Source organism: Cibotium barometz, chromosome 28 (assembly GCF_041138505.1).
Source record: "Cibotium barometz isolate CiBa-2024 chromosome 28, ASM4113850v1, whole genome shotgun sequence".
NCBI lineage: Eukaryota > Viridiplantae > Streptophyta > Polypodiopsida > Cyatheales > Cibotiaceae > Cibotium > Cibotium barometz.
The window spans coordinates 36,087,796-36,102,497 of NC_141073.1; the positions used below are offsets into that span (position 1 = coordinate 36,087,796).

A 14,702-nucleotide genomic window follows, 5' to 3' on the forward strand; every position below is an offset into this window, starting at 1 on the left:
TCCTTTATTCTAGAGTGGGTCTAGTTTTTGATTTGAGGTCAGGTAGTACCATAGAATATAATTTTCCTAATGTCCATCACAACGATCTCTTGCTCGATAGACCCTTAGGACTTCGATGATTTTTCTTGCATTATCCCTGCAAGCTTGACATAGGACTTTCCTTTATTCCCAATGTGAAATAGAACATCGATCGTCTATACGTGGCTTGTAATGTCTATTCTTGGAGTGTTCATGCTTCTGGGAGTGGTGAGTGATGACTAGAAGAAGCAGCTCCTTTAGATGGGTACATGGGTGTTTGAGTCGGATGTGAGACTTGAGAGGGCTCTTCGATCAGCATAGTGGTTTGGTAAGTGATGACTGGATGGGTACATGGGTGCTTGAGTCGGATGTAAGACTTGGGCTCCTCCATCAGCAAAGTGGTTTGGGAGTGATTGGGCTCAGTGGTGTGTCTGTGATGCTCACGATCGTGGTGCGAGGAGATTCCTTGGTGATCTTTGTGTGATATGTGACATTTTGTGATGATGTATTTGGGATGATTCTTAGGCTCTCAATATTTGTTTGGATTCTTATATTAAACAATTAAGTTTGATTATTATTGAAAAGAAATGTTCATTAATGGAGTGCACGTGTAAACAGTTTTATGTGTGTGTAATGAAAAAGAGAACTTTGGTCGCAGGTGTGTGAGTTCACACCGGCCCCATAGGCCCACTGGAGCACGGCAGAAGGCTAGACCCATGGGATTAGACGGGCCTAGCTGAGCTTATAGAACTAGTCTAAGTTGTAAAGGATGAGATAATTGAAAGTGGGTGGTAGGGTGGACTTGAGATTATGGGTGCTTTTCAAAGTGAGATCCAACCTATTTTGATGCAATACTTGTAAGATATAATGGGCTAGTCAACATTCATGCACATTGAATGGTCAATTATTAAAATCCTCTCTGAGCATTAGTGTCATGATTTATGGTAATATTGAGGGAGAGATGAGTAAATGCCATGTCTAAAGAGACTAATAAAATGAAAACCAAACTCTACTTTTGTATTATTAACATAGCTCATCCCCTTCTTTCATGTGATGGGTTCATAAATCTCGTCATTTAACTGGATAATTTTGTCTTTATGTATAAGAAAAATGTCTTTTCTATTCATGAGATTGTCAATCCCATAGATAAAAAGTAGTATTTGGCTCTTGATGATGAATTCAAACTTAAAAGACCTTTTACATGATGATACAATCTCCCAACTTCTTGTCATGAACCTAAATCTTTTTGTCTTCATTTATAGATATAATACATGTTTTCACTTGATGAGTGACATATAGATAGTAGTAGTTGCATCTTTATGATGAATTCCAACTTTTATAAGACTTATTTACATGGTAGTGCTCTCCTAACTTGAACTCCACAATGAATTATTTAAGGCAAAACTATCATGGTCTATTTGTGGATCATAACAAATGTACCAATTTGTAGTAGTAAGTTTCTTAAACTTGATGTAGTGGGTAAAGACAATAGAAAGTTTTATAGATCACTTAATTTGTAGTTAAATAATTTTTATAGTAACAAAATCAAATGCATAAGTTTAAATACACAAATACTATACTAGATTCTTCACTATTATACTACTCCCCCCATCTCTCTCTCTCTCTCTCTCTCTCTCTCTCTTTGAGTGTGTGTGAGTGCATGCACACATGAACATATGTATGCACTTTTGTGTTATATAAATCATATGTTTCCCCCTACCTTGGTTATGATGTAACAAATATGTGCCAGTGTGTAACATGCGCACTTCAATGTTGTCATATGATTATACATTAGCATGGCTATGTTAGTCTCTCTTTATGTTTCTCTCACTCACACACAGGAGTATGCTAAAATATATATGTACACATATTGACGCTCTCTCTCTCTCTCTCTCTCTTCACACATACGTGCCACTCTTCACACATACGTGCCACCATAGGCCACTTTGAGAATGCCAAGTGTATAGCCAAGAGGGCCTTAGTGACTTCTAAAATGTCGTATTTAAAGCCATGCCCGAACAAGAGATTATTCCACAGAGGAGGCATGCTCCCCTCCTGTACAGACACAATTTTCTTTATATAAAAAAACACGAGGATTGTTTCCTAATGCCACCCCCGGAGTTCCCTTAACACCCACAACTTATGTTTTTTTTAAAAAAAATTCCGTACTGTAGGTTATAGTGATACAAATTGGCATTACGTACTGTAGGTTATAGTGATACAAATTGGCATTACGTCAACTGGAGTTCCGTGTTTGAACTTTGGACTCGATTAAAACATATATATATATATATATATAAAATTATAAGTTGGCAAAACAGCCACGCAGCTTTCTGATGACTCGATGAGACAGGCCATAGACGAGAAGGTAAGGCAAGAAAATGGTACAGCTTTATGCGATTAGGTAGAGAAGGATTCCAAAGTGGTATCGACAGGGCAAGTTGCGACGTACAAGACTTAAAGGTTCTGACGCTTCCCCTCATGCGAGACAAACTTTAAAAGGAACAGAGTCGTCCAATCGAATCCCAAGAGAAAGAGAGCGATGTAGTGTGTTCTTGTCTCTCCTGCCAGAGAAAGGATCAAAATCGCTAGTCAATATATCACGGGCATGCATGTATATTTCCCTGCATTATTAGAGCAACCCATGCAAAGAATTGAAATGAGAGGATGGTGGGGATTGTTAACTCATGCTTGATGGGCATGCCTGCAACAAGCTCATTTCTATGTTTATGTTAACCCCATGGGTTGTTGAGGGCAGGCAGACAGGCAGGGCTGGGTGCTTTTACGAGTTACGACCACGGTTATTGCAATGCCAAGTAGGAGGCAGAGAGCAGCAATAGGGACTGCATGTCACTTGCAGAATCACTTCTCGTGGGAAGCTGTACTTTATACAACAGAGGCAAAGGGTGCAGCAGGACACAAGGGGTGCAGTGTACAGTAACAAGAGCTGGGGCTTGCTCTTCACAGTGCAGGAGCAACTATAGGGGATGCAAGGTTGAGCAGTGGATGCGGCTTATAGAGCGCCCATGTTTTACTTGATGATGGGGTGGAGGAGTCCTCCATGATGATGATGATGATGATGCGGGGGAGCCTTGGGCATGAGTGGCTGCGAGATCTTGGTGTACTCCTCCAATGGATGCTTGACCTCGAGGAGCAGAGCCACCACGTCCTTCATGGTTGGGCGGTCGGGCGGGCTGCGGTTGACGCAGAGGAGAGCCACCCCGAGTGCCTGCTCCATCTCCTGTATGAAAGGGTCCGGCATCCCTCTCAGCCGGGGATCCAGAATCTCGAGCGTTGGTTGGTAGCTCCTCTTCATCATCTGCACCCACTCCACGATGTGAAGGCCGTCGCTTGTGCTGGGCTCCACGGCCCTCCTGCCAGTGATCACCTCCAAGAGCACGATGCCGTAGCTGTACACATCGCTCTTCTCCGTTATTTTCAGGGTGTAACCATACTCTGCATATTGAGAGAGAGAGGAATATTAAAAGACATCAGCATAATTAGCCATCACGTCACTATCATTAAGACGTCTCCTAATCCCATTCCAACACTAATTCGCTATCATTAACACACCTCCTAAACCCATTTCATTCCTCACGCGCGGATGCTTGATGTTTAATGCATAAGCTGCTGCACATCCCACTAAATATTTAATTAATCAAGCGGACACATCCACCTAATTGATCATCCTGTTTCTTACCCGGTGCAATGTACCCATAGGATCCCGCAACTTTGGACACGTTGTGATCCTTGCGCTCCGTCGCTTCCACCAGCTTAGCAAGCCCGAAATCTGCAAGAAAAGGCTGGAACCTCGAGTCGAGGAGGATGTTGTTGGTCTTCACATCTCTATGTAGGATGGCCGGCACACAATCGTGATGTAGATAAGACAGCCCGTGTGCTGCCCCTAGGATGATGTTGTACCTCATCTCCCAATCCACCATGCCCCTCTTCTCGAACAGCAAGTCCGCCAGACTGCCATTGGGCATGTAATCGTATAGCAGAAGCTTCTCTGTGCGGTTCGTGCAGTAGCCCAGCAGCCTCACTATGTTCCGATGCCGGATGTGCCCCAGAGTCTCAATCTCTGACCCAAAAGAGTCGTGCTGCTGCAGGTCATCCTTCTTGCTTGCCCACAGCTTCTTCACTGCTATGTAGTTTCCACCAGGTATCTCCACTTTGTACACCAGCCCCGAGCAGCCTCTGCCAATTATGTTGCGATCAACCAGCCCGTCAAGCACGCCATCTGCCGAGAGGTTCAGCTTGCAAAAGTAGGTCACGCTCCATGGCCAGGGGCTATCCACCTCTTCCAGGTCCAGCTCTTGAGATGCTTTGCGCATCCTGTAAATCAGCAAGAGGGCGATGAGGAAGAAAATGGCAGCAGATCCAGAGGTGAGGAGGCAAACCACGAGAGAGGTGGTTGCGCTGGGTTTGTTTGGATGCTGCAGAGCGGAGCACGAGTTGATAGAGGAGCTGTCGCAAAGGCCCGGGTTTCCCATAACAGCACTAGGCAGAAGCGTTCTGAAGAAGGGCGTATCTGGAAGGCGGCCAGTGAAGGAGTTGTAGGAGACATTGAGAGATGTGAGGCTCTCCATGGAGCTAAGCACTTCCAGGCTGCCAGCGAGGCCATTGTGTGAGAGATCCAACGACTGCAGCTGCGTGAGTCTTCCTAACTCGTCAGGGATCGTTCCTGTGAGATTGTTCCAGCTCAAATCAAGAGCGATATCGAGGCTAGAGATGTTCCCCAGCTCGGCGGGGATCGGGCCACTGAGGCTATTGTGGCTCAAATCTAGCAGCGCCAGCTTCAAACAGAACTGGAGATCGCTGGGAATGCTGCCAGAGAAGCCGTTACCACTCAGGACGAGCGTATTGAGGACCCTCAAACCACTAATCTCCGATGGAATGGAGCCTGTGAGCTGGTTTGACCCAAGGTCCAGCTGCTGAAGGTTGCTCAAGGATCCCAATTCAGAGGGCAGGATACCGCTGAGCTTATTAGAGTGAGCATCCAGACTCTGCATGGAGGTGAGATTGCTCATCTCCACAGGAATAGGCCCTTCGAACTGGTTTTCGTAGAGGTCTAGATATACTAGACCCTGAAGCCTACCCAGCTCCTTGGGGAGGCTACCGCTGAGAGCATTGAGCGGCAGGCGTAGACGGATGAGGGATTTGCAGTTGCCCACTTCTGGGGGCAATGGACCTGTGAGGTTATTAGATAAGAGGATGAGCTTCGACAGGTTTTGAAGCCCAAAAATTTCCTTCGGGATGGATTCGGTGAGCTCGTTGTATGAGAAATCCACGGCTTGAAGAGCCGAGCAATCACCCAGGCTAGATGGGATGGGCCCTGTGAGGCTGTTTCTCCAGAGGAAAAGTGTCTTGAGTTGAGATAAGTGGCCAAGGGAAGGGGGGATCCAACCTGAAAGCTCGTTGTTGTCGAGCTGTAGGTTGTAGAGGGAGCCGCAATTCGCGAGCTTGAACGGCACGCTCCCATTGAGACGGTTCACGCTGAGAAGCAGCTGCTGCAAGGACGTGAGGTTGCCAATCTCTGTGGGAATGGGGCCTGTGAGCAGATTGGTGGAGAAATCTACGGTCTGCAAGGAAGAGCACTTGCCAATCTCACGAGGAATTGCCCCTTCCAATGAATTGCCCCAAAGCAGCAGCTCAGTGAGTTGCTGGAGTTTGCCGAGTTGAGGAGGAATGGTGCCGCTGAGCTGGTTCATGTGCAGAAACACGGACTGCAGGCTCGAGCAATTGCCAAGCTCCGGCGGTATGAGACCAGACAGCTTCGTGCTGTAGAGGGATAGCACCTGTAGATTGATGAGAGAACCGAAAGAAGAGGGAATGCTACCCGAAATATCGGTTGCTGCCGCCCCCAGCTGTGTGAGGTTCCTGCAGTTGCCTAGCCGCGAAGGTAAACCGCCAGTGAGCCCGGCGTTGCCACCCAAGCGGAGAGATTCCAAGCTGGCCAGTTCTCCAAGCTGAGGAGGAAGGATTCCCGTAAGGTTGTTGTCGTGCAGCCAGAGGACACGCATAGCCGAGCAGTTGCCTAGATTCTGGGGAATGCTTCCGCCCAAGTTATTGGAGTACAGGAGTAGCGTCTGCAAGCGGGGGAGGCTGCCCAGCTCCTCCGGAATCGGTCCGTCCAGCGCGTTGGTGCTGAGATCCAGCAGCTCCAGCATAGCGGCGTTGGCTAGCTCACGGGGGATTGTGCCGCTAATGTTGGTGAAGGAGAGGTTGAGGACGCGGAGCTCCGAAAGGGTGCCCAGCTCAGGGGGCAATGAACCGTGCAGGAAGACGGGCAGTGATACCTCCACAACGTGCTGGCTGCCCGCGACCGTGGAGCATGTGACTCCAAACCAGGCGCAGGGGGTATAGTCGGAGGGGTTCCATTGCAACTTGGGATCGGGGTTCTGCATGGTGCGACGGAAAGCCAGCAGGGCTTGTCCGTCGGGGGAGAGGGCGGAAGCTGGCTGATCCAGGAGGAGGGCGAGGGCGAGGGTGCATAGCAGGGTGAGAGAGACTGTTGCAGCGGCGGCGGAAGGGCGCAACGTGAGAGTCATGGCTGCTGGCAGAGGGGGAGACGAGGTGCTTCATGCATGCGACAGAGATGAGGGATGGGAGGGGGGCGACGAAGGGGAAGTCGGAAGAAGGGGAGTGGGGAGGACTCAGTAGTCAAAGAAGTCAGTAGGGTTTTGAAGTGTGTTAAAGACGACGAGCTGCAGCCTGCTGCTGTTCACGGCCGTGATGCTGGTGGAGAAGCCTGGCCGCTCTCTCTATCACTGCTGCCGCTGCAGGGCGACCTATTATTCGGACGTCTGCATGGCACGTACCGCTAATAATATTGCTCTGTGGTCTACTGCTCTGCTGCCGCATGAAGGGACCCATACATCTTTTGAGTGGTGGTGGTGGTGGTGGTGGGGGCAGGCGGTCTCTTTCTTCCTCCTCTTCCTCATCAGCTGTCCAGTGGCCAGGCTACTTGTTTTTTACCCCGCCCCCACGTGCTGCCCCCTTTCGAGCATGTTTCCCCTCCCTGGGAGCTTACCTGGACACGTGAAAAAGCGAGAGCCTGGCCTTTTAAAAATGACATCGTGAAGGGGCTAAATTAACCTCCGCCATGTTCGTGGCTACTTCGTGGAAGCAGTACAGCAGGAACAAAACTGTTTAAATCCGCCGCCCACAGCCAGCGCCAAAGGCCGGACTTCCGATCGTGACTCGCCAACGAAGCGATTCTTTTCCACCAGAGCGAATCCTTCACAATGATCCAATCTAGTGTTGTAGTCCATCTCCGGATCTCCCCCTTTTCTCTGTAAAGCAGCTCGAATCCAGCACGCCGCTCCTGCTACGCCCTTTCTTTCCTCTTTTTTTTTTTTGGTCTGCCGCACTAGCGCCACTACGACGAGGTGGGCACCCGCCGGCAAGCACTCTGCACCTTTTCCTTTTTCACGATTCTCTCTCTCTCTCTCTCTCTCTTCTGTAGAGGTAGCAGCTCCAATTAAATATACGTGCAGCGGCGGCGGGGCCACGGCATCCTCCTCGTCGCGACTCGATCCACGTCCACCACCCACTGCCACATTCTGCCGCCCGGCCACTACGAGACTTTTTGGTGTACTTGTTCCCATTCGTTCATCCAATACCTTCTCCCTTCTTCTTAGACATTCCGCTTATGTATTTGTCCCATAAGCTAACCCTACTAGGCTCACGCATTGTCTAGGTCCTTGCCACCAACACATCCAAAATACCTTTTCCAAAAGAGAACGTATAATCGATGATGCACTTCTTCTTCTTTTTTTCTTCTTTTCATTGCCTCTGCTACCCTCTTCTCTCTCTCTCTCTCTCTCTCTCTCTCTCTCTCTCTCTTTTCATAGGCATGTTCTCCACATGAGGGGTCCCAAGAGCCTCGTGCTCTGGATAGCTACAGGTAAAATCCGCCCACATACTCCCATGTGAAGGTGCACATCACATAGCTCTCTCCCATCCACCTCCATTCCCCATGTGAAAGAAACTATGTCCCATTCTTTTACAATATCTTCAGATTGCAAAATTGGATGGTGTCACTTTTCAAAAAATCAAAGAGTCTTCTTGACTTTTCAAAAAATCAAAGAGTCTTCATTACTTTCCACAAACAACTTGCCTTTCTAACCATGTCTAAACGCCTCTTTTTTGGAGTTTATCAATGCCCTTACTACCTCGGTCCTCTCAATTTATGATCACAAGGAGAATTCGATTGTTGGAAACAATAAGATGTTTCATTAGCAAGTTCATAAGTAGATTACAACATGCAAACTTTCTAAGAGATTATGTTAATTCTAATTGCATTGTGGCAAGGTTCCATTTCTCCTTTGGTAGTTCTACATGAAAAGCATGCCTTGAACTAGTCAATCTTTACCTTGCAAAAGAGGAGCTTTTTGTATCGTTCATGACTCCTCTTAAAATTAAAAAATTCAAAGAACTTAGGTAGTTTTTTTATTTCCTAGTATTATTCAAGTTTCAAGAGAAAAGATCATTTCTAGCTTCATGTGAGAAGCCCTTACGGTCAAACCTAAAGATTTTTCATGTAGCTTACATGTCTTGTGAACATCATTCCACCAAGGTATGGTCACCACAAATGATTTGATATATAAAACATTTATAGCTTTCTTTTCTTTAACAAAACTATACTTTTTTCTTAAAGAGCACTTTGTGCTCCCCACTATGTTTACCTAAAAGGTACATTCTATGTTTTAACCAAAACAATAATGATTTCTGGTGTATGATTCTCACTCTAAATTGTATAGTGACACCCCCTTCTCGTATTACATCATACATCTAGAGGAATAAAGCTTCCACAACAATTGACACATTTGGGCCTCTCACGCATTTGAAAATCGCTTCTATGTGTACTCACAAAGCCTCTTTAACTAAATTAAAAAAGTACTTACGATTGTTCTCTTTTTGCTTTATTCTTTGTCCTCACAACATTGTTATTATTGCTCCTAGAAGTCTATGTATCATTGGTGAAAGAATGTAACTATATACACCCATGGTATCTAGCTTATTTATCTTATGGATTTTTGATAATAGTTTGTGGCATAAAAGATTATCTTCAATGTATATGCTACTTATTATGTTCATAGATTGCATGGTAATAATGTTGTGCACTCTACTTTCTTTATCCTTTCTCATGTGCTAGCATCATGGGATTTTGTTTTTACACTTCTAAACTAGGATCTCATTGTTAGCATTCCTAAGATAAGACTATGAACTCCATCATATTTGTGATTGACATAATTGTCTATATTTTTGGGGAATCAAGTAGTATTCACTCTCTACCAATAACTGCTAACAATCACAAGTGAAAATCTATAAAAAGTACACTTTTATGAAAAAAAAAATCCTTGGGTGGGTTCATAAGAAATTACCACACATCTAAGAGTCTTAAATAATATAGTGTTTCAAATATTTAAAAAACCAATTATTTTTTGAACATAAATATATGCCCTAATAATCACAAATAATATATTTACTTCTCTCCATGAGAATATCCAAAAATACCCTAAAACAACTATTATATTGTTTACTACAAGGGTTACTTTTATTGTTTGCTATCATTTTACTACAAGGGCTAATTTTATTTTGATGCGAGAGATTCTTCATACATTGATTTCTTCTCATTTCCTTGCATGCAAAAAAGCCACCCCTAATTTGATTATTTGAAAGTTATCATACACACTATTGTAAGGGTTGTCATTCAACCATGAATTTTTTGAAGTATCTTAAAATAACGATCCTAATTTCTATTTAGAAGAATTGATTTATTGATTGCTATTTAATGACAACAAAGTTTTTTTCTATTACCATTTCTTGATTGCAAATAACCAATCTAAAAATTTGAACCCGAGCATGATTGGGATTTTTTAATCAATAAAAATATACAAAAATAACAATTTTGTATCCCTTTCTAGAAGGGTTGATTTCATGCTCATCTTTTTTGCGTGGAAGGCATGGACACACTGAAAGTATTTGATGGTATAAGGAGTCACTACAAGTGGATGTTGTGGAAGGACCAGTACCCTGATATACACGGTTTCAAGAGCAAGAGTCAATTACTCCTACCAAGGAGGAGAGAGTAGCCAAGGTGTCCGAGGACCAAAATGCTAGGGTAGAATATCCCTTATGGAAGATATGAGCTGGCCTTAATGCTCGACCACCAACTTTATCTACCCTAGGTGTAAGTCTACCAACTTTATCTACCCTAGGTGTAAGTCTTATCATCACGGAGGTCCAAGAGCCCAATGTTCATGTGGTGACCCAGTCCTAAAAGTCAAGGTTTGAAGAGGTCAAACCAATGAAATCAAAAGCACCCAAGTGGGCATAAGAGAAAGACAAAGCCATGATGATCATAAGGGAATTATAGAAGAATAAAGTTGTTGTACATTGGTCCAAGGAAGTGGAAAGAAGAGAGTATTATAACAAAGAAATAGAAAGAAGAGAGTACTATAACAAAGAAATGAGCCTACATGAAGAAGAAGAGGAATATTAAATGAATATACTGAAGTAGAGAAGAAGTGTGAAGAAAAGATAATTTAAAAGAGGTAGACATGGAGCAAAGAGGAATGGATAAAAGGAAGGAAGAAGAAATTTGTAGAGAAACGGGCCAAGTGTTCAAAATGCTTCAACAAGCCAAGGAGGGAAATTGATCCAAGACCATTGGAGCAAATATTTCTCGCAGTAGTAGTAGGCAAGAGGCTTTACCTTTCAACTCATCATGCAAAAACATCTAAGGCTATGATAAAAAGAAGACGATAGATCAAACTTAAAAAGAAAAAGGCAAAGGAGGGCAACAAACATGAGATGGGAAAAGAAACATATAAGGATAAGAGAGGGTGCTGAGGAAAACACTTTGTCAAAAAAAAAGTAATAGTTTGAAGAAGAAGAAGAAGCAAGCAATGGAAAATTGATAAAACAAAGGAATGTAGAAGAGAGATTTGACAAGTTTTTTTTTGTGAGCTTAAAAAACAAGATTTTTATACAAAATCATCTAATCTAAAGATTATAATTAAGAAAAAAAAAGACTTGAAATCTTCTTCTAGTCATAAGCATATTTACAAATTTTAACTTTTCTCAAAAGAAATTTTGGATAATAAAAGAACATGAAATCTTCTTTCTATAGCCATAACCATAGTTTTAAATTACAACTTTTATCGATAAAAACTCCTTGTACCAAAAACATCCAAATATTCAAAGAACTAAATTCTAAATACCCATACTTGAGCCTCAAGGATACTTAAAAATGCTCTGGTCTCTATTATAGTCTTAAAAATAGTCCAGCCTCTTTATTACTACTCTTAAAAATGGTCGCATCTATTATTACTAGTCTTAAAAATGGTCCGACCTCTATTATTACTAGTCTTAAAAATGGTTCAGCGTCTATTACTAGTACACAAAGTCCTTACACTTTTCCTATTTAATATTAAGCTCACACAATAAGATCACCTTATATGTTCCAGTGCCGTCTTACAAAGGATAAGTGTTCGTTTTAGAGCGGGCACGATGGCAAAGCACCTTACAATAGGCATGTTAACCAACAGAATAGTTAACATATCCCCCTTCCTAATGGTGATCACGTCCTTGCATCCCCAAGTGGTGCTGAAGCTGTTGGTGAGGGTAGAAAGGTGTGGATGGTCTATGATACACCATGAAGTTGGTGGCCAAGGTTAAGTGACCTATGGTTTGAGACTGCTCTGCAGTTGGATATGCAAAGCATGGAGAAGCTTTGGGTAGCCCTAGTGGTAGGTAGCTATCGAGGTAGATTGTAAGTTATACGTAATGTAGAAGTTCTTCATGTGAGATCTCCTTCAGTGCGGAAAAGGCTTGGGCCCTTTGAAATTAGGTAGTTGGTAGATTCAAGGAGCATTTCTTAGCAGTTTCTTCCTCCAAACTTTGAGAAGCATGTATGGAATCATTGTCACCTTATGATTAGTAGCATGATCATGGTGAGAAGCTTTGGGTAGCCTTGGTGGTAGATAGCTTATTGAGGTAACTTTGAGAAGAATGTATGGAAGGAATGGAATTGGTTGTCACCTTATGATTGGTAGCATGATCATGGTGAGAGGCTTTAGGTAGCCCTGGTGGTAGATAGCTTATCGAGGTAGCTTGAAAGTTATAGGCAATGTAGAAGTTCTTCATGTGAGGCCTCCTTTTGTTGTGGAAAAGGCTTGGACCCTTCAAAATTAGGTAGTTTTGTTAGATTCAAGGAACCATTTTATGTGCAGTTTCTTCCTCCCAATTTTGAGAATTGGTTATTGTCCTATGATGTATGGAAGGGATAGAATTGGTTATTGTCCTATGATTAGCGGCATGAGCACTAGGACCACCATGGAATGCCTTCCAAAGTTCCATGAATTGAGGATGGTCTTGATCTTCTTGGCATGACATGGTATTATGCCTTGATCCCATAGCATGATCCCTAGAGATTGGTCGTCATCTCATGGAAAATATTTCGGTTAGGGTGAGATTGGATGTGTGGGAATGAAGTCGAAGAAGCAGTTGTATGTATAGAGGCTCTTTGGAGGTACCTGTAAGGTCAGGGGTTTTAAGGCGATGAGTCATACCATGGGCCAACCATGGTCCCCCCATTTAGAAATGTATTTGGAGGGTTGGCATTAACGAGGCTAGTTGTAGATGCATGTGTTTATGTGTGCCATGAGGTGCGAGATGTGGAAAAAAAGTGATGCCCGTAGTGAAAATGAAGGTAACATGTATATTTGAGGTTAGAATTGACGAGGTTAGTTACATATGCATGTGTTTGTGTGTTCCATGAGATGCAAGATGTAAAAAAAAGAAGTGATGCCCATAGTGAAATATGTAGGTGACGTGCATAGGCAATGGGTAAAAGATGTGCTCGTGTGTCTATACTCCTCCAACTTAAAGATTTTACCCAACGCAACTGCTTGATTCTCTTTGTTTCTTTATTTGACATTTACTTGACATCCTTTTTCATGGAGAGTCAAGATTATTAGTTTTTGATGCATGGAAACTAGCATTACCCATAGTTGCAATGGGCCTGGGTGGCCTCTATGGCTTGAAGGACTTAGCTTTAGCACGAGCATTAGGGATAGAGGCAAGGTAGATCAAGAGTTGGTATGGTTGAACATGAGGCCACAAGAGGTTCCTGTTGATTTGAAGAGTATCCAGGATTGTACCACATGGATCAGGCTTGCATTCCCACCATGGTTCCCCCATCCACAAATGTCACCCAAATAATGGCTGTTGTATTGGGATGAGGCTTAATGATGTAGGTGCTTGAAAAAGTGGTGCCTATGTGTCTATTAAATGTAGATCCCATGTGTATATTACAGGTGTTGTGTATGGGCACGAGGCTAAAGGTATGCCAATGTAGAAGCTCCTTCTAATGAAAACTCTAACCCATTGCTTTCTTCAACTCATTTATTTTTTCAACAACTCAGATACTTGCCCAATGTACAAAGTCTCTCATTCCAAGGTAACTTCCATAACCACCATGACATACCTTTCGACATGGATGAAATCCATTGGGTGAATCAACACATGGATCGCCTATTTTCCCAGTGGAAGATTAACCATCAACCCATCATACACAAAGGAGGCTAGCACTTTGTTAATCTAAGGGTCACAGGATTCCAACCCAAGTGGCACACACCCTATCACCAAATGTGGTAAACATACATGGCCATACCCATAGAAGTCCACATTGACCCCAAGAACATGTCAATCAAAAGAAGGTGGTCTTGGCCCTGGTATGGATGAAAAAGGGTCCGTCTATATCTTTCCATACATTGATGGCCCCACACCCCTCACCACCATGGAGATGTAGCTTCAAATGAAGAACTAAAATGACCTCTACTACACCAAGATCCCCAACTGCACCACATGCCGCTTCTTCCAACTCATCATTCCATCCTTGAGGAGGTGCATGGACAACATGGCTACTCTTCAACCTCAATGAAGTTTCCAACTTCCCCACCAGCAATTTTACGGTGTGGTCAAACACTTCCATTAGTAAATAGATCTTTATGTCATGGTCAAATACTTCCACAGCCATACTTTTATCACTTTTGAAGACATGACATAGGTCTAGCCTTCTGCCCAACCACTAGTAAATAGATCTTTATGGCATGGTCAAATGCTTCCATGGCCATACATTTATCACTTTTGAAGACATGACATAGGTCTAGCCTTCTACCCAACCACCACTACGCTTGTGGAGTAGGTATGAACTCACACACCCATAATTAAAATTTCCATTTTGATATTATGCACCAAACCGGTCTCGACACCTTTCTTGCAATCCCTTTATCACGTTCTTCTATGAGATCGGTGATCACCCTCCTAAGAGTGGGGAGTAGCATCTTGTGTAGGTTTACATCTCCTCTATTAGAGAGAGGAAGTATTCTATGTATTGGATAAGCTTAATATGAAGAATTCTTATGTTGTTGGCTCGTATTTCGTGTGTGTTACTATGAGTTGTTAAAGTAGTGTGGTGTGAGTGAGAGTGTGGCTAACTTGAAGGGTATGTAGTGCAAGATAGCCTAGCATAGTGGGTGGTAAAAAGGTTATTCGTCCAATTGGTGAACGGGACTAGTGCTTGGCAAGTATACTTCCCAGAGAAAACCCCATCTCCCTCTTCATCTTCCTATTTCTCTCTTCCTTCTTTAGTCCTTGGCGTGAGCCGAGAT

General features: G+C 43.5%; 1 protein-coding gene across 1 annotated transcript; it reads right to left on the reverse strand.

Annotated features, from left to right (window-relative positions):
• Positions 1–2,161: 2,161 nt before the first annotated feature.
• Positions 2,162–7,010, reverse strand: LOC147622789 (uncharacterized). Its single transcript, XM_086822416.1, has 2 exons — positions 3,719–7,010; positions 2,162–3,474 (listed from the first exon to the last, which is right to left on the reverse strand). The coding sequence occupies exons 1-2, from the start codon at positions 6,567–6,569 to the stop codon at positions 3,050–3,052; spliced, it is 3,276 nt and encodes a 1,091-aa protein (XP_086678542.1). The 5' UTR covers positions 6,570–7,010; the 3' UTR covers positions 2,162–3,049.
• Between the last annotated feature and the right edge of the window lie 7,692 nt (positions 7,011–14,702).